The sequence below is a fragment of the Neofelis nebulosa genome, chromosome 2 (genome assembly GCF_028018385.1).
Source record: "Neofelis nebulosa isolate mNeoNeb1 chromosome 2, mNeoNeb1.pri, whole genome shotgun sequence".
Lineage (NCBI taxonomy): Eukaryota > Metazoa > Chordata > Mammalia > Carnivora > Felidae > Neofelis > Neofelis nebulosa.
Genome location: NC_080783.1, coordinates 194520253 through 194546114, shown reverse-complemented (window position 1 = coordinate 194546114; position 25862 = coordinate 194520253). Strand labels below are relative to the sequence as shown.

General features: G+C 54.9%; 1 protein-coding gene across 4 annotated transcripts; it reads left to right on the top strand.

Annotated features, from left to right (window-relative positions):
- Positions 1–572: 572 nt before the first annotated feature.
- MAP7D1 (MAP7 domain containing 1) lies at positions 573–24427 on the top strand. Of its 4 annotated transcripts, XM_058718046.1 has the most exons (18): positions 576–860; positions 14756–15106; positions 15310–15378; positions 16435–16598; positions 17328–17442; positions 18885–18995; positions 20152–20274; positions 20371–20537; positions 20659–20801; positions 21341–21669; positions 21959–22136; positions 22224–22362; positions 22496–22600; positions 22873–22926; positions 23113–23155; positions 23258–23348; positions 23470–23663; positions 23832–24427. In XM_058718046.1, the coding sequence occupies exons 1-18, from the start codon at positions 815–817 to the stop codon at positions 23840–23842; spliced, it is 2433 nt and encodes an 810-aa protein (XP_058574029.1). In that variant the 5' UTR covers positions 576–814; the 3' UTR covers positions 23843–24427. The 4 variants fall into 4 exon arrangements, with proteins under 4 accessions (XP_058574030.1, XP_058574028.1, XP_058574029.1 ...); XM_058718045.1 differs by having other exon boundaries at positions 574–860; positions 20152–20537; XM_058718048.1 differs by lacking the exon at positions 18885–18995.
- Positions 24428–25862: the final 1435 nt, after the last annotated feature.

The window sequence follows — 25862 nt, the reverse complement described above, 5'->3', positions numbered from 1 at the left end:
GGTTCCGGGCCTCTCCCATCCCAGCCATCCCCAGGAGAGAGAAAGCAGAGTCCTTTTAGGGGTCTCCTTGGGACCCTCCTTCAGGTCTCTCCACACCCCCGGGGTGGATTTGGTTTGAGGTGGGGTTGGGGGAGAATTTGGATTTGAAGCTAGCGCCAAGGCCCCGGGGCCCCGGAGCCGGAGCCTCCAGGTTCCAGGGTGGGATTGGGGGCTCCCATGCCCGCTCCCCTCGACTCCCCCCAGTCCTAGCCGCGGGTGAGTCACCGGAGCGCTCCCTACATAGTCTTCTCTCGCTGTGGCGCGTACCAACGCGCGGCCGCAGGGGGAGTCACAGGGACCCGCGTCCTCAGGGAGCCGTGGCGTCCCCTCCGCCACGGCCGCAGGAGAGGCGTCCCCAGCTCGAGCGCCCGCGCTCCAGGGCGGAGGCGGGGCGGGGCGCGCGGGGCGGGCGCGCGGCGGCTCGGTCCCTGGACGCTGAGGCGGAGACCTCCCCGCGTCGTACTTGGTACGCGCCAGCGGGGAGGCCAGGCCCAGCCCCGGCGGTACAATAGGGTTGGGCCGCGGCCGGGACTGGGCCGGCGCCGGGCAGGGAGAGGGATCGCTGCCGGATCCGACAGCCACTGGGCGCCCGGCGACTCCGAGCCTCGCAGGCCACCAGCCGAGCCAGCCCCGTCCTTCCCCGGAGCGCCCCCGCCTCCGAGTCTTGCCCGCCGGGCCGGGCCGGGCGTGATGCACCGTGGGACCCCTGTCCTGGCCGCTGGCCGCCGCCGCCGCCGCCGCTGAGACCCCCAAGACCCCCAGTGACGCCGCAGCCATGGAGAGCGGCTCACATGCAGAGCCGGGTGCGGGCGCACCCCCAGGTATGCCGGGATCCACGCACCGGAGAGATGGGGGGAGGTCGCGGGGCCTCGGGAAGGCCGAGGAGAAGGCCAACCAGCTGGGCGGAGACCCCTCCCCCGCCGCGCCCTCTGACCACTTGGAAGTTTAAAAATAAAGGCTGCAGCGGCGGCGGCTCGGGGCCACCGACGCATCCTCTGACAGCTGCCCCCTCCCCCACTCTGGGTGCTGGGACGCACTGGGCGGCGGGATCCGCGAGGACCCCGCGCCAGAGTTGCTGGAGAGACCCTTCTGCCCCGACCCAGTGCCACCTCGGTTTCTCCTCCTGCACCCCCTCCCCGACCCACCCCAGGCCCTGATGATCCTTTTCAATTGAGCTGGGACGTCTATCCCCCACTTCATCCCAGGTGGGGAAGTGTGACCCCAGCCTGAATGTGTGTGTTGGGGGTCCAGATTCTCAGGCCTGGAGCCCTGCATACCGAAACTTAGGCCCTGGCGCCCCGCGACGCCCAGGCCCTGGCCCAGACCTCGCCCCCACCCCATCCCTCCAGCTGCCGCGCAAAGGGCCTGTTGCTGCTGCGGGCCGGCCGGGAGTGGAGGGGAGGGCAGGGGGAGGTCTCTAGCTGCGGCTGCCAAGTAACCCGCCGGATAAAGACGAGGGGGAGGGGGAGGCGGCATTGTTTGGGGCGAGGGCGGGAGCTGGGAGGTGGGCCGCCTCCTCTGCAGCCTGGCCTACTCCGGAGCCCACCCAGCCCGATTTGGGGAGGAAGGGGACAGAAGTAAATCTGCGTATCCGGCCACCCTCCTTCCTACCCTCTTTAGGCCTGAGTCTCTCTCGAGAATGAGATGAAGGCTCAAGGCCGCACTCCCGGGACCTGCCACATCATTCCTCACTCAGCCTGAGGCTCTGGATGCCTACCCCCGCCCCCCTACACACACTCCAGGCCCCAGACCATCAAAGCTACCCTCCCCTCCCCTCACCCCACCAACCACCAGTGCCCTGGACTTCTGCAAATCCCATTCGGATCTGGGAGCAGCTGATGAGGGGGTGGGGACAGGTTTCTGGTTGGGCCTGGTGTCGGAGGGAGGGATTTCTTTTTCTCTTTCTTCCTGGAAGGGGAGGGAAGAACATGATTACTGAGGACCCAAGTTCCGTTCCCACTGACTCAGGGGGGAGGCGGCTCCAACCTCACACCTCCATAGAGTCCTAGAGCCTAATCCCTGCCACCTCCCTGACCCCTGCGGCGTAGGCCCAGCCTGAAACAGTGTCTGTGGGTGCGGAGAGCCCAAGAGGAGGCGGCACAGCTTGGCTGTGGGTGGGCTCCTCCCCATGCCAGCGTGGGTGCTTCCAGGGGACCGTGTGGGTGTGGGAGCTGGAAGGCGCAGGTGGGGGAGGGGGCTATCAGACTGTTGTGGTCTAGGAGGTTTGTAGCCTGTGCTGGAACAGTGGCACTTGGGTCAGTCTTGTCTCTCCTGAGCCTGAGAGGGGACACCCAGGGAGTCCTAGACTGGATCCATTTCATCTGCTTATTGGCTGTCTGCATCAGAGGGGCTCAGGCACTGATGTGTACATTGGGGCCTGAATGGGCCTGATTACTGGGCTGCAGATGAGGGCCTGAGTGAGAGTCTAGTTTAGAGTTAGGGCACTTGGGTGGGATGCCAGGACTGAATATGAGGGCATGGAGGGGGACATGCTTGGCTATACCGCCGGGCCTGAGGGGGCCTGCATGCAGGGTCCTGGGTTGGGAAGACTCTTCTATACACAGGACCTAGACAGAGTTACAGGAGAACCTAGGTCAGGCTGGTGGCTGATCCCTACACACAGAGAAGGTGAAGGTGACAGGAACCCCCTATAAGCCAAGGGCACTAAAGGTGGTGCCCGTGGCACGTACCCTGTCAAGTTTGAGGCATGGGGCTGCAACACTGAATGCACATGGCACGATCCCAGCCATCTTTGAGTGCCCTTTGCACCCTGAGCATTACTAGGAGGCAACATGGAGTAGGGGACAGGTGCGGACTGGAGCAAGTGACTTGCCTCCTCCAGCCACAGTTTATGCCCCTGGAAAATGGAGGTCATGTTATCAAACCTTGTGGGGTTAATGTGAGGGTTAGAGATGATGTACTAAAGGAAACTGGCACAGAGACGCCCGCAATACAGTATTATTACCATTATTGTGGTTATGCTCATCAGAACTGGTGCCAACAGGGAGGTACAAAATATGGGGGAGGTGAGGACAGGAATTGGGAGCTGGTTTGCTTAAGAATGTAGACTCTGGAATCAAACAGTTTAAGTTTCCCCTTCATTACTTACTGCTGTGCGGCCTCAGGTAAGTTGCTTAACCCGAGTCTTAAATTTTCCCATCTATAAAATGAGAATAGTGCCAGAAATTATGTCATGGAGATATTGGGATCATTAAATCAGATGAACACACGGCACACTTAGCCCTGGCACATAGTTAGTGCTGAATAAACTCTAACTATTTGTTTCTTTTGTTTATTGTCTTTAATTCCTTTGGAGGCCTGAGGAGGAGGTGTGATTAATTAGAATTTCAGGAGGTCAGTATGGGACAGAGGGCCAGGGAGAGGGGAGTTCTAGATACACATGAGCCAGGGTGTATCGGGGGGACAGAGGGGCCCCTGTGCTTGAGGTAGGGCAGTGGAAGCAGGAGAGAGACCCAGGAGGTGCGTGCAGACAGTCATCCAGCACAACATAGTGATGCCTGCCATGTGCTGGCTATGCAGATGGCAGAGAAGTGAATCAGACAGAGTCACTAGCCTCTGGGAGCTCCTGACCCAGTGACGGAAGGCGATGTGTTCACCGTAGGGGAACCCAGGTATAAGGGTGATACAATGGTCAGTGGGCTCTACTTGTGGAAGGCTTCACAGAGGAGGAGGCATTTGAAGTGGACCTAAAAGGATGAGTAGAAGTTAGCGAGACTGACACAACGAGCTGTCTCTACATATAGCAGCCAGCCTAGCTGGTGCCTCTCACTGACAGCTTCGTCCCTGCTTGGGCCACTGGGCCCAGTAAATGAGGCCTCTAATGAGCCCCTAATGTGCAGTCACGCATATGCAAACGAGGAGGAAGGGGCATCAGGCCAGTTTACTCCCCCTTTCCCTCAGGAGGGGCATCAGCTGTTGGTGGGGCAGGGCCGAGGGAGGGGGAATGAGCTGAAAGCAGGGCCCTGACTGGAGTGGCGGCACTCGAGAGCGGCCAGGGCAGGTCTCGGGTCTACCAAGGCTGGAAGTTAGGCCGCAAGCAGCAGGAAGCCATGTCCTTGGTTCCCCACTGGGCCTTGGGACAAGTGAGGGAGCCAAGGAGCCAGGCCCAGATAATGCAGCTTTGTTGGCTGTGGTAGCGCTGCCTGGCACCCCGGGGCACAGCCTTCAGCATCTCCTCCACCACCCCTCAGCTGCAGCTCTGCCCTGAGGGGAGCAGACAGCATGGTAGGGGGTACATAGCATGGTATTGCTACCTCCATCAGTGCTCCTCACCAATAGGAGGAGATTCAGGCTCTTACGAGGGATAAGTCCAACTTATCTCCAGCCTCCTATTTATTAAGGGCCTTCTCTGTGCTAGGCATGATGCTTAGCCTGTCATGTGCGTTGTCTCATTTGATCCTCAAAACAATCCTTGAGTAGGGCCTAATGTTATCCTCCTTTTACAGATGAGGAGCAGAGAGGAAAGTCACTTGCCTAAAGTCTCACAGCTAGGAACTGACAGAGGCAGGATTTGAACCCAGGTCCATCTGGCTCTAAAGCCTCTGCACCAAACCTCAAGACTGAACTACTGTGGCTGAGCCAGCCAGTGATAGAGTCTGACGTGCTTCCCTTGCATGACTGATCTTGGCATCTTGGCATCTTGGTCTTAGGGACCCCATGATCCATTCTCTGGCAGGCATAGTAGAGCCAGCAGAGCCCTGGGTCCCCTGTGCATCTTGCCTGGTTGGAGTCTGAGTAAGTCAGCTCAGAAGGAGGCCCTGGACCCAGGCAGTAGGGACAGTGCAGCCAGCAGGCCATCCCCAGGCCCCTGCCCTGAGCATGTAGGCCCCAGCCCGGGCAGCCCTGCTGAGGCTGAGGGAGGACCTGTGGTGGGGCCTGAGCTGCGGGATGGGGTCATTTCCTGCCGCCTAAAATAACAGGAAGTGGGTGCTCCTGATTGGAGGCTGGGAACAATGGCCGCCAACCAGGCCAGAGAGCTCCTTCAGATCTGCGGTCTCAGTTGTGATCCCGGCTTTATCATCCACAGAGGCCCGAGGCCTGGCCCCAGTGCCCTGCCGCTGAGGGCCTGTGGCCCAGGTCCTGAGGACTGCTGGAGTAGGCTGCCCCGCTCTCTGAGCTGGCTCAGCTCTACACTGGCCGGGAGTAATGCTGCCCCCTAAGGGTCCCCTCTGTCCCAGCCCGGCAATAAGGCATATCGCAGAGTCTGTCCTTCCTGCCTTCCCCTGCCCCATCCTCCCAGATCAGATCTTTCCAGGAGGGGAAACCCAGGAGGCTGTACCCCTTTGAGTGAAGGTACAGACTGTCATGCCGATTCGGGCCCAAATCCCAGCTTTGCTGCTCACCAGCTGTGTGATTTAAGCAAGTGTCTTAATCTCTCTGAATCTATTTCTTCATTTGTCAAATGGGGTAATAACATCTGCTTCATAGGATTGTGGGTAAAGAAGAAAGGGACTGATGCGTTTAAAGTGTTTAATTGTGCCTGACACAGCATTAGCTATTGCTGGTGTTAACAGGACTTTCCCCTGGCCCGGGTAAAGGAGTGCCCAGAAGGGGCAGGGCAGAAGCGACCTGGAACGGGGCTGTATACGTGTGCCGGGAACATTGTGTCTCTGAGTGCTGTGTGGGTCTCTGAGGCTTCATCTGTGCCTCAGAGGGATGCCTGGCTCCGTGTGTGTGTCTGTGTGTATCTGTGTGTCTGTCGAGTTCCAAATCCCACTAAGTCTGACTCCTGTGTATATAGGAGGGAGAGAGAGAAGGGAGAAAAGAATTTGTTCTGTCTCTCACCATTGTTCAGGCTCCGTTCACTTTGTCTGAGTCTCTCTCTCTCTCTCTCTCTCTCTCTCTCTCTCTCTCTGGTATGTATTCTGTCTCTATGGGTCTTGGCCCCTTGGTTGGCCTTGCCGTCTTCATTTGTCTGCCACCCGAGGAGCTGCTGTGAGAGCCGGAAGGCTCTGGCTACAGGTGCCCATCTCTGTCTTGCTTCCTCTCTCTGCCTCCCCATGCTCCCCACCCAGGGGTGCTGTCCAGGCACCCCCCTCTGCTAGCTCTCCTCTGGGCACTCCTTTGCTCTGACCCCTGGAGGAAGGCCACTCTCCCCCCATCTCCTGCCCAGGTGCCTCACTTCCTGTCTCCTGGTGGCCAGCCTGGGCAGGAGCCCGCCTTATCCTGCATTCCTGCCCTCTGAGCTCAGTGCCTACCTGCCGCACCTGCACCCTTCGCCATCTTGGGGAGAACCTCCCTGGGGGAACCACCGAATCACTTCCTTCTTCAGAGAACAGGCAGGAACCTCAAGGAGGAGTGATGTGACGCCTACCAGAAACACTGTGACATAAGGGTTCTGTCATCAGATAGCCTTGGGTTCAAATCCTACCTCTGATGCTGACATGAGTAATTCACTGAACTTGTCTGAGTAAGTTTTCTCACCTGTGGAAGGGGGGCCATCCATAGAACTTTCCTTTTAGAGCTGTCATAAGGATGAAATGAGATGAGGGAAAGTACCTGGCATACGGTAGAGCTTCAGTACCTTAGCTTGTTTCCCTTCCTGGTCTTAGTTGCCCGCAGGGCGCACACAGGGCTCCGGTATGAGCAGGACCTTTAGGGTTCAGAGAGGTGAGGCTTTGGAGCAGCTCGGGGTTTGACTCTGTGCTGGCTAGGTGGCTTTCCACAGTACCCCCATCCCGCCCATGCGTTTATCCATCCGTGTGTTCATTAAACAGACAAAGAACCCCTGCTCTGTGCCGGCAGGTCCCATGTGAGGCCCTGGGCTGGAAGAAGGCATATGACCCAGTCCCTTCTCTCCATGATCTCCCACGTTGGCAGGGACAGGGGCAGCAGGCAAACAGAAGAACCAGACTGAGTTATCAGTGTTGTGAGAGGAATATTTGGCCCAGCAGCAGTTGTTGGTATGGAAGGAGGGAAGGACCAGAGGAAAGGGACTGCCAGCTCCCAGAGGGTGGAGATGGGGCATAAGCAGGCACCCTGAGACATGTGACACACCCTCTGAGAGACTTGGCCCGGATCTTTCTGCAGACCCCACAGGCGGACCCTCTTGGGGCTCTTGAGAAGATAAGACTTTCTGTGACCCTGTGATCAGCTCCTACACCTTTGCCCTGCTGGTGCTCTTTGTGCCAAGAAATAAATACAAACTATCTGTCTCTTATCCAGTTCTTAGCAAATACTTCTAGTAGATATCAGCAAAGCAAAATAAAACTAACAGTAACTAAAACCTCACAATTTGACCCAGGCCAAAAATAAAGTGCGATGGCCGAAGGATCACATTTGATGACTGAAAGTGGCAATAATCAGAAATTGGTTTAACCATACCAAATAATTTATTTGGCTTACTATGATTTGTTCTGGGTAACCCTGTCCCAGTGGCATTTCGTCAGTGTTGGCATACTTCTGAGGAAAATATTTGTATTTCGGGTCAATAGTCCACCAGGTCAAAAGAAGAGATCCAAACGTCCTGTTTGCCTCTTGAGAAGTGTTTCTTAAAATTTTTTTTAATGCTTATTTATTTTCGAGAGAGAAACAGAGAGACAGAGCACGAGAGGGGCAGAAGGAGAGGGAGACACAGAATCCGAAGCAGCCCCGGGCTCTGAGCTGTCAGCACAGAGCCTGACGTGGGGCTCGAACTCAGGAACCATGAGATCATGACCTGAGCTGAAGTCAGACGCTTAACCGACTGAGCCACCCAGGCGCCCCTCTTGAGAAGTCTTTCTTGTTGAGCTGCTGGAGTCAAACACTCATTATTATTATTTTTAACTTCTACCTGAGTGCCTCATCCAGGAAACTGCCCAAATGCAACTGAGATGGCGTTGTTTTGCTTCCCTTCAAGTGTTTATCCCTTTGCAATAAATTGCCACGTGGATTTACTCCTTTTCTGTTTGTTTTTGTTTCTTGTTTTTTTTTGTTTTGTTTTGTTTTTTGTTATTGTTGTTGTTTTGGCTCCTGAACAGGTACTCCTTTATTTATTTATTTTTAATTATTGGCCTCCTTTTTTTTTGTTGTTGTTTAAATGTAATTAATTTACTTTAAGTAATCTCTACACCAAACGTGGAGCTCAAACTCACAACCCTGAGATCAGGATTGCATGCTCTTCTGACTGAGCCCGCCAGGCGCCCTGGATTTACTCTTTATTAGAGTAAAAATCTCCTTCTCTTGCACTGCGTTAGGCCAGGGTGGCTTTCTGGTATGGCATTTTATTCTCGTTCAGCAGCATCTCATGACTGTGTCTCCATGTACTTGGCACTCTGGTGGCTGCTACTGGTGCGGCAGTGAGCAAAACAGACATGGCCTAGCCCTTGTCGGGCTTCCTCCCAGTCTAAGGGGAGGCTGACAATAACAAGAGAGGCCCACAAAGAAGTTTGAAGTTGTATTAGTCACAGTGCTCCAAACAAGAGGCACACGAAGCCATGGAAGGAATTTGTCCTGATCAGAGAAGCCAGGGAAGGCTTCCCTGAGGAAATGGTGTCTGAGCTAAGATCTGGAGGCTAAATGAGGTTTAACCAAGAAAAGGGCAGGGGCTCCTGGGTCGCTTAGTCAGTTAAACGTGCAACTTCGGCTCAGGTCATGATCTCATGGTTCATGAGTTCGAGCCCCGTGTCAGGCTCTGTGCTGACAGCTCAGAGCCTGGAGCCTGTCTCCCTCCTCCCCTCCCCTCTGACTCATGCTCCATCTCTCTCTCTCTCTCTCTCTCTCTCTCTCTCAAAAATAAATAAAACACTTAAAAAAATAAGTGTAGCAAGAGCATATGCAAAGTCCCTGTGGCAGGAGGGAGTATGAATGGTTACCAGAATCAGAAGGTGAGTGTAGGAGGAGCACAGAAAGCAAGTGGGGAACATGCAGAAGAGATTTAAGAGGTATGGGAGATGGGGACAGGGACTTCAGACTATGCCAGACTTGTAGTTTGGACTCAAGAATTCTGTTTTTATCTTTAGAGCAATGAGAAGCCACTGGGTGGTTTCAGGTGTCTAAAAGTACCGTGATCAGATTCACATTTGGAAACAATTACTCTGGCTGCTCAGTAGAGAGCAGAGTGAAAACGGGTGGTGGGGAGAGCAGTGGGAAGACGTTGTAGTCATCCAGGTAAGAGAGATGCTTATATCAGCCAAGGTGGAGTCTGTTGATTATTTCATTCAACAGATAGTTGTGGAGCACCTATGTGCCGGTCCTGTTGGTCTTAGGGTTAGAACAGCTAACAAAACAGACACACATGTGTGCCTTCATGGAGGTTATCTTCTAGAGATGGGAGACAGTGTTACAATGGTGTTAATACTTGAGAGAAAAATAGTGTTGGAAAGAAAACGTACCATTGGAGAGGGGAAGGAGACTTCTATTGCAGTTTGTAATTTTATTATTATTATTTTTTTAATTTTTTTTTTCAACGTTTTTTATTTTTTTTATTTTTGGGACAGAGAGAGACAGAGCTGAACGGGGGAGGGGCAGAGAGAGAGGGAGACACAGAATCGGAAACAGGCTCCAGGCTCCGAGCCATCAGCCCAGAGCCCGACGCGGGGCTCGAACTCACGGACCGCGAGATCGTGACCTGGCTGAAGTCGGACGCTTAACCGACTGCGCCACCCAGGCGCCCCTGCAGTTTGTAATTTTAAATAGGGTCAGGGAGGGTGTAAGTGAGAAGTGACATTGAAGTAAGGGCATGAAGGAGAGGAGGGAGTGAGACACGCTGAATCTGGGCGCAGAGAATTCTCAGCAGAGAGCAACAGCAAGTGCATAGCCCTGCAGCAGGGGAATGCCTGGAACAGTGGCTGGAAGAGCCCGATGCAGACCTCAAACTCAGGAACCCACAAGATCGCGACCTGAGCTGAAGTCGGACGCTTAACTAACTGAGCCACCCAGGCGCCCCTGATCTAACTTATTTTTAAACGGAATCACTCTGCTGCTGTGTTGAGAAAAGATGAAAGGGGAACAAAGAATGGCAGTAGGGAGTCCTTATTTAATTTTATTTTTAAGATTTTATTTTTTAGGGGCGCCTGGGTGGCTCAGTCGGTTGGACGTCCGACTTCGGCTCAGGTCATGATCTCGTGGTCCGTGAGTTCGAGCGCTGTGTCGGGCTCTGTGCTGACAGCTCAGAGCCTGGAGCCTGTTTCAGATTCTGTGTCTCCCTCTCTCTCTGACCTTCCCCCGTTCATGCTCTGTCTCGTCTCCCTCTGTCTCAAAAATGAATAAACGTTAAAAAAAAAATTTTTTTTTAAAGATTTTATTTTTTAAATCAATCTTTCCACCCAACATGGGGCTTGAACTTACAACCCTGAGATCAAGTTGCAAGCCCTGCCGCTGAGCCAGACAGGCACCCCAGCAGGGAGTCTTTATAGGGGATGACAGTGGCTGAACCAAGATGATAGAAGTGGAGATGGTGAGAAGTGATTGGATTCAGAACATACTTTGCACACAGAGCCAGAAAGATTTACTGAGAGATTAGATGTGGGATGTGAGATAAGAAAAGACTCTACAATGACTCCCAAGATTTTTGGCCTGAGGACGGGGTTGCCCTTGGTTGAGATGGGGAAAACAGGGAGGAGCAGGGCTCTGGGAGGAAGATCGGGAGCTCAGGTGGGAATGTGTTAAAGCCGAGGTGTCTGTAAGACATGCAGGGGTGTCAAATAGGGAGTTGTATGAGCGAAACTGGAACTCAAGGGAGAGGTCTGGGCTGGAGATACAAACTTGGTTGTCATCAGCAGAGCAATGGTATTTAAAGCCATGAGTCTGGATGAGGTCACCAAGGGAGTACATGCAGATGGAAAAGAGATGAACTCCTCCACTGAGCCCCGGGGCACCGGGCGCTAAGAGGTTAGGCAGTTAAAGACGGATCTGCAAAAGGGACTGAGGAGTCAATGGCTAGCAAGGTAGAAGGAACGCCAGGAAAAGTGTGTTGTCTCCACAGCCCAGTGCAGAAAGTGTTCAAGGAGCAGCGAGGGATCATCTGTGTCAAATGCAGCCCACAGGTTAGCAAACCGAGGACTGAGAAATGGCTGCTGCTTTCACAGTGTGGAGGTCATTGGTGGCCTTGAGAAGAGCAGTGTCATGGAGCAGCAGGGATGAAGGCCTGACCAAGCAGACTCTTGTAGCAGAGATTTGGGAGAAGTGGACAGAGTCTTCTGGGCAGGTGCCGTTTCCTGAGCCCCTGCCAGGTGCCCGAGATGATGTACCCACTCGCTGTTGGAACCAACATCTCAGTGGGGAAACTGCAGCTCAGACAGGCTCAGGACTTGCCCCAGGTCCCACAGCAGAGCTGGGATTTCCCACCCAGGCCTATTTGACTCTGAAGCCTAAGATCTTTCTACTCCACTGCATCTGACACTTGAGGGCCGGTCCTCCCAGGCCTCATCCCTCCACCTCCTCCCAAGCTGCACCCGGCTACTCAGGACCTAGTTGGAGATTCACTGTCTTGCCTGGTGGGTGTGATTTGCCTAGGTGTAGACAAACATCCACCCACCAGTTTTCCTTGCAACACCCGTAGCACGCACAGATGCTAGAAGAATGACAGTAAACAGGCCTCACCCTCAGCCTTCAAGCTGAGTACTTCACACACCTAAGCTTTTTGGCTCCAGATGGCCCTGGGTTCAAATCCTGCCTCTGCCACACACTATTTTTCTTTTTTTTTTTTAATTTTATTTTTTCAATTTACATCAAAATTAGCATATAGTGCAACAACGATTTCAGGAGTAGATTCCTTAATGCCCCTTACCCATTTAGCCCATCCCCCCTCCCCCACCCCTCTAGTAACCCTCTGTTCTCCATATTTGAGTCTCTTATGTTTGGTCCCCCTCCCTGTTTTTACATTATTTTTGCTTCCCTTCCCTTATATTCATCTGTTTTGTCTCTTGAAGTCCTCATGAGTGAAGTCATATGATTTTTGTCTTTCTCTGACTAATTTCACTTAGCATAATACCCTCCAGTTCCATCATGCAGTTGCAAATGGCAAGATTTCATTCTTTTTGATTGCCAGGTGATACTCCATTGTATATATATACCACATCTTCTTTATCCATTCATTCATCCATCGATGGACATTTGGGCTCTTTCCATACTTTGGCTATTGTTGATAGTGCTGCTATAAACATGGGGGTGCATGTGCCCCTTTGAAACAGCACACCTGTATCCCTTGGATAAATGCCTAGTAGTGCAATTGCTGGGTCATAGGGTAGTTCTATTTTTAATTTTTTGAGGAACCTCCATCCTGTTTTCCAGAGTGGCTGCACCAGCTTGCATTCCCATGCCACATGCTATTTCTATGACCCTGGGCAAATCACTTGGTGGGGTAAGCTTTGACTCTCTCATCTGTATAATGGGGGTAAGAATCTCTACCTCTCAGAGCTCATATAGGGATGCAGAGGGCTAGCTTAGTCCCTGGGATGCAGTAAGCACTGAGTGATAGCTGCTACTTTTCTTGCCCACTGGAGTTGGAAAGGAGTTTGTGGGTGGCTGGGAAGTAGACTAATAGTGGCCAGGCAGCCTTCCGAAGCTGGTGTGGGGAAAGCTGGGTGGGCCGTCACGGAGCCTAGAGGCTGGCAGACTTTTATGGGCCCTTAGGGACACAGGGCCTCTGCTGGGGCTCTCGCCTGAGCCTAGGAAGCTGCAAGGGAAGGAATGAGGGGAAAACTGTGATCCTCAGATTTGGTTGCATAACACATACTACTTTGTACTGCCTTAAACAGAGACAGGAGGCTGTGATTGCTGAGAGCACGGACGCTGGTGACAGGTGCCGGGTTCAAGTCCAGACTCCTTCACTTACCAGCTGAGTGACCTCAAATTGCTTTACTTTTTCCCATCTGTAAAAAAGATATTTATAGTGTCTCCTGCCTAAGTATTTTCAGTAAGGACTAAAACGAGTATCTGTAAACTGCTTTGAATATAGGAAGCTCTTAAAATATACGTAACTGTTAAAAGGTTATCGTTAGCACTAAAATCACAATCTTGCGAGGTAGGTACTATCCCCACAGGAACTGTGGCACAGAGAGGGTGTGTAACTAGCCCAAGGTCACACAGTTAATGGGGAAGCCAGAATTCGCATTCAGATAGTCTGCCTTCAGAGCTCACATTCAGTCACTGGATACCTATCTCCCTGGAAAAGGTACCCACAGTCCCAAACGTGACTCCTTGGGAGTGTCCTCTCCCTACACACACATTGTCACCCACAGGGATGGGGAGTTTGCCACCTCCTGAGAGGGCCAGATTTCCCAGAGGAGAGCACTTAGTCTGGTAGTTTGCTCTGGTAAGAGCGAAAAATGCTTCCTTAGACTCACCTTCCCGAGCTCCCTGCTCTCTAAGCCCAGGTTCAGTGGCTGTATCCCTTTGTTCCCTTCAGCACTCAGAGGGTAGCAGCAGATGTCAACAGGACTTTTTGCAGAGCTTTATGTGACCCACAGGGAAAGGGCAGGAAGTGTTTGCTGGCACGTGAATCATGCCAGGTGCTTCACTGACATCCCTGCTAGCTTGGGCTCATTATCCCCATTTTACAGATAGGAAAACAGAGACTTAAAGAGGTTGAATGGCTTCCCCAAGGTTACCTGCTGGGGAAGCATGCCCTCCTTTCCTGTGTTGGGGTGGTAAAATCAGAATTGGGCCTTCATCTGACTGATTCCAAAACCTGTCTCTCAACTCTCCATAACATGCATGTGCTCACATGTGTGCATATCCACGTACATACCAAATCGTGTGGCTTCCTTACTTGGCACTGTGCTGTCTTTTACAGGGATCTTGAAACATTATTGTCTCAAAAAAATTTTTGTTTTAATGCTGATTTATTTTTGAAAGAAAGAAACACACACAGCAGGAGCAGGGGAGGGGCAGAGAGAGAGAGAGAGAGGGAGACACAGAATCCGGAGTAGGCTCCAGGCTCTGAGCTGTCAGCACAGAACCCGAAGCGGAGCTCAAACTCACGGATTGCAAGATCATGACCTGAGCTGAAGTCAGACGCTCAACCGACTGAGCCGCCCTGAAATATTATTATCTTAAAAGAAGAAATCTACGTGTGTTTGGGAAAGGAAAAAAAGATTACAAAGTGAAAGTAGCTGGTTGCCCCGCCCCCACATTGGGGCTTTAGCAACATGGCCTCCCACTTGTGCCCAGACTCATGGCCTTCCTCTTGGCCAGTCCCCTGTGCCCAGCACTGGCACTTCTGTGTACCAGGCCTTGGGTTAGGCACCGTGACCCCGAAGTGAAGCAGAAAGAGGCGGGAGGCAGATGTGACCATTTGGTGCACCAAGTGCTACCAACTTTCTCTTGGTTTTTCCAGTACACCCCGCTCCCTCCTGCTCCTTTGCAAATACTCTTTTCTTTGCCAGAACCCTCTCCCCTTTGCTTTGCCAACTCCAGGTCACCCTTTAGCTCTTGGCTTGGTTGTTACGTCTTCAGGAAGCCCCCTAAATGCAGGTTAACCATCTCTGCTGGGTTACCCTCCGACATGGTACTTACTTATTCTATGCTGTAATTGCCTAGCTATTTATCTGTCTACCTGCTAGAAGGTAGGTTCCACGGAGGCAGGGACCATGGCTGTTTTCTCAGCACGATATCATTAGTATCTGGACCAGGGCCTGGTACACAGAAGGAACTCAATAAACATGTTGCGTGAATGAATGAAGGAGTCACTTGGACGAGGGAGAGAGCTCCGTGTTGGACTGAGGGCACGGCTGTGCTATCTCACTCTCTCTCTTCTCTTGTGTTGGTCTTCCAGCTGTGGCAGCCAGGACCCCCCCAGAGCCAAGACCTTCTCCTGAAGGTGACCCCTCCCCACCGCCGCCACCACCACCGATGTCAACCCTGGTCCCTGACACTCCCCCAGACACCCCACCTGCCATGAAGAATGCCGCTAGCTCTAAGCAGCTCCCACCGGAACCAGAGAGCCCCACAGGGACAGTGGGGCCTAGATCATCCCCCCAGCAGGAAGAATCCCCTTTCTCAGAAGGGAAGAGCAGGGGACCCACCCCACCAGCCACAGGCCCCCGGGATTCCAGACCTCCTCGAAGGAGCAGCCAGCCATCCCCGACGGCGGTGCAAGCCTCTGACAGCCCTCCCACCAAGCAAGGTATGTATGATGTGCCCAGTCCTGGGCCCAACTCCTTGGCTCAGGCTTCCGGGCACGGATGATGCCACTGGACGGAATCTCCTGGGCCCAGGAGGAGATGGGGAACAAGATGGGGAAGAGGCCTGGGGGAGGGCCCTGAGGCTGACTCCCCATTTGGGGAGAGCCTCTGACCTCCTAAGTCTGTTCTCATTCCCTTGTCTAAGATGTAAAGAAGGCAGGAGAGAGACACAAGCTGGCAAAGGAGCGGCGAGAAGAACGAGCCAAGTACCTGGGTGAGTGTTGGGGAAGCGTCATCATCCCCACTATCCTCGCCATCAGCCTCTTATCCACAGCACTAACACTTCTGAATGCTTCATTACGTGCACTGTGCTAAGAGCAGTACGTGCATTATCTCATTATCTCAATGGGTCTCTCGACCCTTCCTGAGGATGGGAAAACAGAGGCTCAGAGAGGTGAAATCATTTTCCTCAGCTGCACAACTAGAGAATACCTGATATTCAGACCCAGAAGCCTGATTTCACCCTCAATCCCGTGCTCTTTTTTTTTTTTTTTTTAATTTATTCATTTTGAGAGGTGGGGGAAGGGGCAGAGAGAGAGGGAGAGAAAGAATCCGAAGGAGGCTCCATGTGGTAGGCATAGAGCCCTACATGGGGCTTGATCTCACGACTGTGAGATCATGTGACCTGAGCTGGAATTAAGAGTTGGAAGCTTAGGGGAGCCTGGCTCAGTCGGTTGGGCAACTGACCTCGGCTCAGGTCATGATCTCGCGGTCCGTGAGTTCGAGCCCCGCGTTGGGCTCTGTGCTGACAGCTCAGGGCCTGGAGCCTGTTTCAGATTCTGTGTCTTCCTTTCTCTCTGACCTTCCCCCATTCATGCTCTCTCTCTGTCTCTAAAATGAATAAACGTTAAAAAAAAAAAAAAAAGAGTTGGAAGCTTAACCAACCGAGCCACCCAGGCCGCCCTCAGTCCCGTGCTCTTAATCACAATTTATGAAAATCTGTCCAGCAGGCTCCAAAGTCAGACAGGCCCTAAGGAACTCATTTCTCCTTTAGCACTGAGAGACAATGAGGCCAATGGGGGAGAAAGAGACCTTCCATCAGGGAAATCTTGCTTCTGAGACCTGAGCCTGCCTTCAGAAAGCCCTTCAGTTTGGTGGGGGGGGAGCCTGGGGGCAGAGGCATCTCCCCTCCCAAGCAGGCAGGAGAAAGACCCACCCGGGGACACAGTAACCGGGAAGGCCACCCAGTTGGAGAAGACAGGCTTGGCCTGACTGCAACAGAACCTCTCACCCCCCCCATCCTCCCCCCGCCGGGGCTCCTTTCCCACAGCGGCCAAGAAAGCGGTGTGGCTGGAGAAGGAGGAGAAGGCCAAGGCGTTGCGGGAGAAGCAGCTCCAGGAGCGCCGCCGGAGGCTGGAGGAGCAGAGGCTCAAAGCCGAGCAACGCCGCGCGGCCCTCGAGGAGCGGCAGCGGCAGAAGCTGGAGAAAAACAAGGTGCGTGCGTGCTGACTTCTGGCCGGGCACGCATGGCCTGTGTACACGTGTGTGTGTCCACACATCCGTGTTCATGCCTCTGTGTCATCCGTGCCCACATGGTAATGTCTGTGTTCGTATCTGCCGTCGTGTCCCTGAGCGCACAATCTGGGCACCCGTGCGGCCGCAGACGCGCTTGGTTCTGTGCATGCTGGGGTGGGCACCTGTAACCGTATGCTGTCAGTGCGAGTGTCTGTGTGTGTGTCCCGTGTGTGCGTGTATGCAGAGGCGTGTCTATGTGAGTGTGCTGAGTTCCAGGACATGAGGAGCGCCCTGGCTTGTGCACTGGTGAGGAAAGGAAGGAAAAGGTGGCCCGGTCTTGCCAGGGGGCCCTCAGGCTAAAGGGAAAACATAGTCCCAAGGTCAGGACCCTCAGTGCCAGGGGGTACACGGCCCTCCCTGGGAGCCCCAGGGCAGGGGAAGTCCCACCCCATCCTCAGAGAAACAGCTCATACATCCAGGAAATGACTCAAGAACAGTGAAAACCTCCCCAAGAACAAGTTGGAAGGGATCTGTTACAAATGGCCTTTAATCATAGCAAGCATTCAGTAACCTTGGTTACCTGCAATGAGTCAGGGAAAACTTCTTGGGTGGGGGAGGCTTTGTCACAGGCGAGAGAAGGGGCCTTTCTCCCAGGTATGATGGATGATTCTGAGCCCAGACCTCTCTCCTCTCCCCTCTCCCCACCAGGAGCGCTATGAAGCGGCCATCCAGAGGTCAGTGAAGAAGACATGGGCCGAAATCCGGCAGCAGCGCTGGTCCTGGGCAGGAGCCCTGCACCACAGCTCCCCAGGACATAAGACCAGTGAGTGGGCTGGAGGGCCTAGTAAGTGGGTGGGTGGGGCTGGGGCCTGACGAGTGGGGACAGGGACCAGCGTTGGTGCCAGGGGCTGGCAGCACCCTGCAGCAGGTATGCCTTGCTTCACACGACCTGTGTCTTCTCGAATGACCTTGTAAACCAAATTGTCCCTTCCCGAGGACTTCTGCTATCAAGTCAGAGGTGAATTCTCTTCATTTGGTTTGCTCTTCAAACCTCTGTCACTTTAGATTAGCCTTCTTTCCTCCCATTATTACTATCGGTTGATGATACAGAAAAGAACACTTTAATGCCTTGCAGACACTGGGTATTTAAGAAAACTACCACCCCCTTGTGTACCTGTTTTGGGAGGCAGATTTGTGTTTCTGAGTTTTCTTCATGTCGGGCCATCAGGATTGGGGTCTGATTCTTTGCTGGCATGTATGTACCACCATGTTTGAATGTCTTTACGTAACAGCAGAGTTCAGTATTTCCAGCTGTGGACCTTCTGGTGTATGTGCTCGTGGATATGTGTGTGTTGTATGTCAAAATATGCGTTTGTTTGTTTGCCTTGGTGTGTTTATGGCCTTGTGTACCTCAGTGAGGGCTCCCAAGTCAGACGGAACTGGGTTAGGATCCCAGCTCTGGCACTTGCGGTGTGACCTCTAACATCTCGATGTCACTTTCTTCGCCTGTAAGATGGGGATAACGATACTACTTGCCTCCGAGGTTGTAGGTAGATGTTTGGGAGGATCAAGTGAGGTAACATGTGTGTGGTGCCCAGCACAGTGCCTGGTACATGGTAAGCATCCAACAAATGTTAGCTGTTACGAATACCGTGATTCAGTTGCTTCGATGTGTTTGTGCCTGTGTGCATCTGGGTCCGACCCATTATCTGTCCGTGTTTGTGTTTCTGTATCTGTGCATGTCTGCACACACATGTGCATGTGGAAGTGTACCTTTCACTCTACACGCCCCTGCATGTCTTTGTCTTTGTGTGCCCGTACGAACGTGTGGATTTGTGCGAGTGACTGTGACTCGGGGTTCTTCTGTTTAGGAATGTCTGCATTTGTCCCGGTACGTGGGTGTGGTAGCCATAGCGCCTTGGCAGGGCAGTGCCAGCAAGCGCCGACACCGGGTGGCTGTGGGGGAGGGGTTGCAGCGCCCAGCCCCAGGGAATGGCTTCCTGGCCAGGAAGGCTATAGTTTCTCTAGTTCTGCTCCGTCCCCTTCCTCTGTTCCTTCTCCATTGGCTCCCCCAATCCAGGTTGTCTCTGGTCACCTATCCCCCATCCCCTCCTCCCAGAGCCAAGTCCGCCTTCTCCTCCCCTTCCTAGCCTGCCCACTCTTCCCTCTCCCACCCTGCCCGCGGAGCATCCTGCATGGAAGGCCTCAGTGCCCCCCCTGGCTCCTGTCCGGCCCGGCCCTAATGCCGTGTCTTTTCCCCTCCAGGTGGGAGCAGGTGCTCCGTGTCGGCAGTAAACCTGCCTAAACACGTGGACTCTATAATCAACAAGCGGCTCTCAAAGTCCTCTGCCACGCTCTGGAACTCCCCCAGTAGAAGTAAGAGAAGGCCCAGCCCTCCTCCCTCCAGAGCCCCTTGTAGCCCCCACCAAGCCTCTTCCAGAGCTCAGCAAGAACCCCAGATCCCAGGAGCCCTCACATACTCCAGGTCTCCATCCCCATTCTACCCCACCCAGGGCTCTGCACCCCTCAGGAGAGCCGGGTGTATGGGTCTGGACCCTGAGGACAGAGATGTGCTCTGCAGGGGAGGAGAACAGAGACAAAGAGCAGTGTCCCAGCAGACAGAAGGCCTGGCTGGGGCCTCAAGAGCAGGTGGAGGTGGGGGTGGGGGTGGTGTTGGGGGTAGGGGTGGAGAGTGGGAATGGGCAGGCAGCCTCATCTCCAACCACAGCCAGCTGGCCTAGGCCCGCCTTAGGCAGGTGGCCTTGCCCCCAAGTACCAGACTAGCCTGGGTGCTGTGTGTGCAGAGCGGGCCCCTTATTCTGGCTCTACCCTGGGGGGCCCAAACGACCCCGCCCTCTCTGCCTTCAGAGCCCTAGCCATGGCCTCAGCTGGCTCCAGAGTTGTGGGCAACTAGGGTGGCATGGCCCCTGTGTTCCTACCATGCCCTGGTGCTCACATGTGAAGGGGCCATGGTAGGAGTTATTTATAAGTTTCTCCAGCTTTTATTTGGTTGTTCTGTTGCCTAGCAACCAAATCAGCTGCTGTACCAACTCCACCTGACTGAGGCTTAAAAATAACCCAGCAGCTGAGGGGACAGAGCAGGGTGGCCCAGGCCAGCCAAGCCCCCTAGCAGCCTCTCTCTGGCATGGGACACCCCTCAGTCAGGAGCACAAGGACCCTCACTGTCCCCCATCCATGGAGCCATGCAACCCCAGGCCAGCCCTCTGATAACAGGAGGTGCAGGGTGCTACAGTGGGACGCAGGAGTGGGCAGGGTCTGTCACCTAGGGAAAGTGGTAGAGGGGGCCCTCAAGCCATGCAGGGCATTGCCCTGGGAAGCATCTTGTTGCCTGGGTCTGCAGTGAAGGTCAGGCCCCAGAGCAGACAAATGTGGCTCCACCGGACTGGGGTGAGGGTCCTGGGGAAGCCTCTCTGGGCCTAGCAGGGGGACGACGGCACCTGACAGTTCCCTGCGCTTCTGCCTCCCTGCTGCGACCCCCAGCAGTAACCCGCTTCTGGCATTCTCCCTCTAGATCGCAGCCTGCAGCTCAGCGCGTGGGAGAGCAGCATCGTGGACCGTCTGATGACACCCACCCTCTCCTTCCTGGCACGGAGTCGCAGTGCGGTCACACTGCCCCGCAACGGCCGGGATCAGGGTAGGGGCAGCGGCCCTGGGAGAGCCCCCACGAGGGGCGGGACAGGGGCCAGATTCGCTCGTGGGCCGCGCCCCGACCGCACTCATCCCTCTGCAGCCGTGCCCGTGTGCCCGCGCTCGGCCTCCGCCAGCCCCCTCACGCCGCCGAGCAGCGCCCCCCGAAGCGTGCACCGCTGCGCCCCAGCTGGGGAGCGCGGGGAGCGCCGCAAGCCCAGCGTCGGGGGCAGCCCGGCCCAGGTCCGCCGCCGGCCTGAAGCCTCGCCGGTGAGTGGGCTGGGCGGCACGCAGGGGTGCCGGCCAGGCCGGGGGGAGGGAGCCGGCCAGGCCGGGGGGAGCGCGGCGCCTTCAACTTCTGGTCCCCGCTCTCCTTCCCCCTCCTTATCAGGTGCAGAAAAAGGAGAAGAAGGACAAGGAGCGGGAAAATGAAAAGGAGAAGAGTGCCCTGGCCCGGGAGCGCAGCCTCAAGAAGCGCCAGTCACTGCCTGCGTCTCCGCGCCCGCGCCTCTCTGCCGGCAACGCCGAGCTCAGGTGGGCACGCACAGTGGTGCTTGCACATCACCAGGCCATCCATCCATCCATCCATCCATTCACAAATATTTGTTGGGCACCCACTCCTAAAGTGAAAATGAAAGCTCTTTGAGGGCAGATTTGTTCTGTTTTGTACGAGTGTTTGGATGGCTGAAGTACAGTAGCACCTAGAACAGTGCCTGGCATTTGGTAAGCAGTCAACAAATACCTGCTGAATGAATGAACTGGACCCGCCAGGTACTGTTCTGAGGGCTGAGGACACATTGATGAGCCAAACCAGGGCTGGTTCTTGCTCTTTTCAATCTTCCTGGCTATTGGTGAGACAGACAGTAATCAAAGACTCACAAATGAGGATGTGATCACGAACTGGGATATGCTCTAAAAGGAAATAATCTGGTTCTGTGAGAGCATATAAGGTGGGCAGGGCTGAGCCAGCCCAGTGGGGAGAGGGGGATACTTCCCTGAGGAAATGACATGCTCAGAGGGTGCGTAAGTGTGTGGCTGCTGTGCTCAGGGCCTAACTTTTCCTTTTCTCTCAGTCCCAAAGGCAAGGCTCGGCCATCCTCTCCCTCCACATCCTGGCACAGGCCTGCCTCCCCCTGCCCCAGCCCAGGGCCAGGCCACGCTCTGCCCCCCAAACCACCGTCCCCTCGGGGCACCACTGCATCACCCAAGGGGCGGGTTCGGAGGAAGGACGAGGCAAAGGAGAGCCTCAGTTCGGCAGGACCTGTGGACAAGAACCAGAACAAGGGCAAGACCAGTGACGAGAAGGAGCCAGCAGCCCCTGCCTCACCAGCTCCCTCACCTGTGCCCTCCCCCACCCCAGCCCAGCCCCAGAAGGAGCAGCCCACAGCCGACATCCCTGCAGGTGGGTTGCCAGGGAAGCCAACTTTGCCTGTGAGGCGGAGGTGGTCAGAGATATGGGCCCAGGGGTGCCTGGGGACTGGGTGTTGGCAGACAGGCAGAGGAGGTTCTTGCCCTCAGCAGGTCTAGGCCCAGAACACAGGCCAGAGAGGAGAACCACGCCACTCTGAGTTGATGGCAGAAGTTGGGTGGGTGGGTCTGTCTCCCTGAGGTCCAGGAAGCAGGGGCATGCAGTGGTGATGGAGGTGCCTGAGCTGGTATGTGCTGACTCCTGGTCCTGGATCCCACTCCAGATACTGCTGTCCTGACCTCACCCCCAGCCCCTGCTCCACCAGCGACCCCTAGCAAACCCATGGCGGGCACCACAGACCGAGAAGAGGCCACTCGACTCCTGGCTGAGAAGCGGCGCCAAGCACGGGAGCAGCGGGAGCGCGAGGAACAGGAGCGGAGGCTGCAAGCAGAAAGGGACAAGTGAGTCAACCCATGGGGACTGAAGGGGCCCTTATGGAGGCTGTGAAAGAAGCGCAGGACGGAACCCGAGTTTCCTCTGTCCCCCAGGCGCATGCGAGAAGAGCAGCTGGCGCGGGAGGCCGAGGCTCGGGCCGAGAGGGAGGCGGAGGCCCGGAGGCGGGAGGAGCAGGAGGCCCGAGAGAAGGCGCAAGCAGAGCAGGAGGAGCAGGAGCGGCTGCAGAAGCAGGTGCCCCCGCGGGCCGGCTGGCGGGCGGGCGGTGCGGGGCTGGGTGTGGGCGCCTCCTGGTGGCGGGCTGGGGGGCTGGCCCGGAGGGAAGGCTGGAGTCCAGCTGCTTAAAGCTCTCGGGAACCTTGGGCAGAAAGAAGAGGCTGAAGCTCGGTCCCGGGAAGAAGCGGAGCGGCAGCGTCTGGAGCGGGAAAAGCACTTCCAGCGGGAGGAGCAGGAGCGGCAAGAGCGCAAAAAGGTCTGCAGAGCCGTGCTGTGTGCTTATGTGGGCGGGGCCATGCTCTGTGCTGGGTTCTGGCTTCAGTTACTGGGATAGTGGAGGCTGGGGGAGTGGGCCCTGCCTTGGGCTTGTAAAGGGTAGACCAAGAAGCAGGTGGGGTGAGTTCTGGTTCCTTGCCTGGAACGGACTGGTATGAGCTGGAAGGCCCCTGACAGGACGAGGGGCTGGCTGGTGGGAGGTTTAGGAATAGGGCAGCACTTGGGTCTAACTGATGTGGGGCGTCCCAACAGCGTCTGGAGGAGATAATGAAGAGGACTCGGAAGTCAGAAGCTGCTGAAACCAAGGTCAGGATTCCCCAAAGGCAGTGCTGGCAGCGGGGGTGGGGGGGGGGGGTGGGAGGGCGGTGGGTTTAGGAAAAGAGGTTGGGGGTGGGGCGCCCTCAGGGTCTGGGCCGGGAAAGCGAATTCAGCACCTCAGTCCCTTGGGGCCAGATATCCCTTGAGTCTGACTGCTCTTCCAATTCAAAGCAGAAGCTGGACAGAAAGGAGGCAAAAGCCAACAATTTCAGCCCAGGTAAATGCCCTGTTCCTCTCATCTCTGTCCCCTTGGCCACCCATCCTCAAACTTCCTACTCTCCCCAGCCCCTAACTGATGGGCATTCCTTCCCTGTGATAGACCCTGTGAAAGCCGGGGAGGCTCGGCCCTCAGGGCTGCAGAAGGAGGCAGTGCAGAAAGAGGAGCTGGCCCCCCAGGAGCCTCAGTGGAGGTATCTGCTATGATCTGGATCCTGGGGGCCCTGGGCAGGGAGGCAGGATGACACTGGGGCTGTGGGGTGCCCGAGTGGTCCTGGGGTGGGAGGTGCCTGAGTGTTGGCCCTGCATCCACAGCCTGCCGAGCAAAGAGTCCCCAGGATCCCTGGTGAACGGCCTGCAGCCTCTCCCTGCACACCAGGAGAATGGCTTCTCCCCTAAGGGGCCCTCTGGGGACAAGAGCCTGGGCCGAACGCCAGAGGCACTCCTGCCCTTCGCTGAGGCAGAAGCTTTCCTCAAGAAAGCTGTGGTACAGCCCCCACAGGTCACAGGTAGGGATCCCTGACTTTTCTCCCAGCAGCCTTCCTCAGACTCCTCAGCCCTGCCCTTTCTTCCAGCTCTGCCCCAGGCCCTCTCACGCTCCTCCCTGAAGACCCCCAGACATCTGGGCTAGGAGGCCTGGTTTGCCTTGACTGTTTCCCCTCCTGCTTTTCCCTCAGAAGTCCTTTAAGGGGTTGCCTTGGATCCAGGCATAGCTATGAGGGCTCCTCTGCATCATCTACCAGGACGTCTGGAAGAGAAAGAGACAGAACAAAGCCGGAAGTGGCCTGGGCCCCTTGGGGTGGGTCCTCTGTTATTTTTAATCTGCACCTTATAGACTGATGTCTCTTTGGCTGGAGCCAGGCCCTGCCCCTCAGTGCATTCGTGTGCTCGCACGTGCGGACACCCCCCTCCCATACACACATACACTCACAGCCTCTCTGGCCACCTCCCTTGGGGAAGGGCCGCCTGTAGTATTTGCCTTGGTTTGGTGGGGTACAGTGGATGTGAATACTGTAAATAGCTTGTGCTCAGACTCCTCTGCGTGGAGGGGGCGGGTGCAGGAGGCAGACCCTCCCAAGACTCCCTGGGGTGATCTTCCTCTCTCTATTTAACTGTAACTGAGGGGGAACCCAGGGCTGGGGCTGGGGGGGGCACCTTGGGCCACAGAATACTGGTTGCTTTAGGGGTACCCGTGCCCCCTGCCCTCGCCTGGAATCAGTGTTATTGCATCTGATCAAACTTCTCCAGAAATAAAGTGAGAATAATTCTGCCAGTCCTGTCTATCCTTGGGGCTGGCGGTGGGTGGGAGCAGGTGCCTCCTGCATTCTCAGAACTTTAGGAGCCAGGGCCTGGCGATATCCACCCCTAGGTACCAGTCCTAGACCTCCTGCCTGTAGTCTCCATCTTGTCACGAATTCATCCATTTAACACATATGGTTCCAGGCAGTGGACTACATGCTAGGGATCCAGTACAGGAAAAGACGTAGCCTCTGTTCTCATGGAGTTTACAGTCTAGCAGGTGAGTGTCATGGACACTGAGTTGCCTATGCAACATCCATTCCCATTGCCCGAACAGAAATGATTTCGTTCAGGTGGCCATCTTCCTCCTGGATCCTCCCACCCCCCACCTCTGTGCTTCGTTAGAGATAGATCCCAGGCCCAGGCATGAATCATGATTGTAATGAGCTGAAAATGGTGGTCCCAAACCCCTCACGAGTGACTGGTTTAGGTACGGGCATGTGACACAATTGTGGCTGGCAGATATAAAGAAAAGTCTCTTGGGCTTCTAGGAGAAAAAAAATGAGGACCTCCCAGTGTCCCCCACTTACTCGTGTTCACACCCTGTGTAATCCCTTCCCGTGTTGTGCCAGGGCTGGGTGACCAACTGAATACAGCAGAAGTGATGGCGTGTCATACGAGAGGTTAGGTCATATAAGACACTGCAGCTTCTGTCGTGGTCGCCCCTTGCTCTTGGACCCACTCTGGAGGGAGTGGCTGCTACAGTGCAAACAGCCTGAGAGGTCCGCATGCCAGGGGACCAAAGCCCCCCTGCCAACGGCCACATGCCAACAGCTTCTCCAGCCTCAGTCAAGCCTTCAGATGACTTCAGCCCTGGCCAACAGCTTGACAATAACCTCATGAGAGACCCTCTGCCAGAACCAACAAGCTAAGCCATTCCTGGGTTTCTAACCCGTAGAAACTGTGAGATAATAAATATCATTTTAGACTGCTCAGTTTTGTGAGGATTCATTACACGGTAATCGTTAACTAAGACACATAACAAGGGGAAAACTCAGTATGAGATGAAGTCCGACTGTGATGCCTGGAGTTGCCGCATCCATCCTGCTGACCAACCTGAGGACAAAGCCAACATCAAGGGTGGCAGAGCAGGGAGATGGGGAGAACCTAGGTCCTTGAGAAGACCACTGAGTTAACCAACCCCAAATCCAGTCCTACCACTGGACAACTTATTGTTTATGCCAACACAATCAGATTTTCTGTTTGATGTAATCAAAAGCTTCTAACTCTTCTAGGGACACAGACAATAAATGTAAAACGCATTTCTATTTCAACGAAGGAAATGAACTGGATGAAAGGCTGAGTGATACCAGGGAAACTTACTCAGATAAGGTGTCTTCTAAAGGAGCAGCATTTAGACTTGACCTGAAGGTTGAGGAGGAGCCAGCCATGTGAAAAAGAACAAGGAG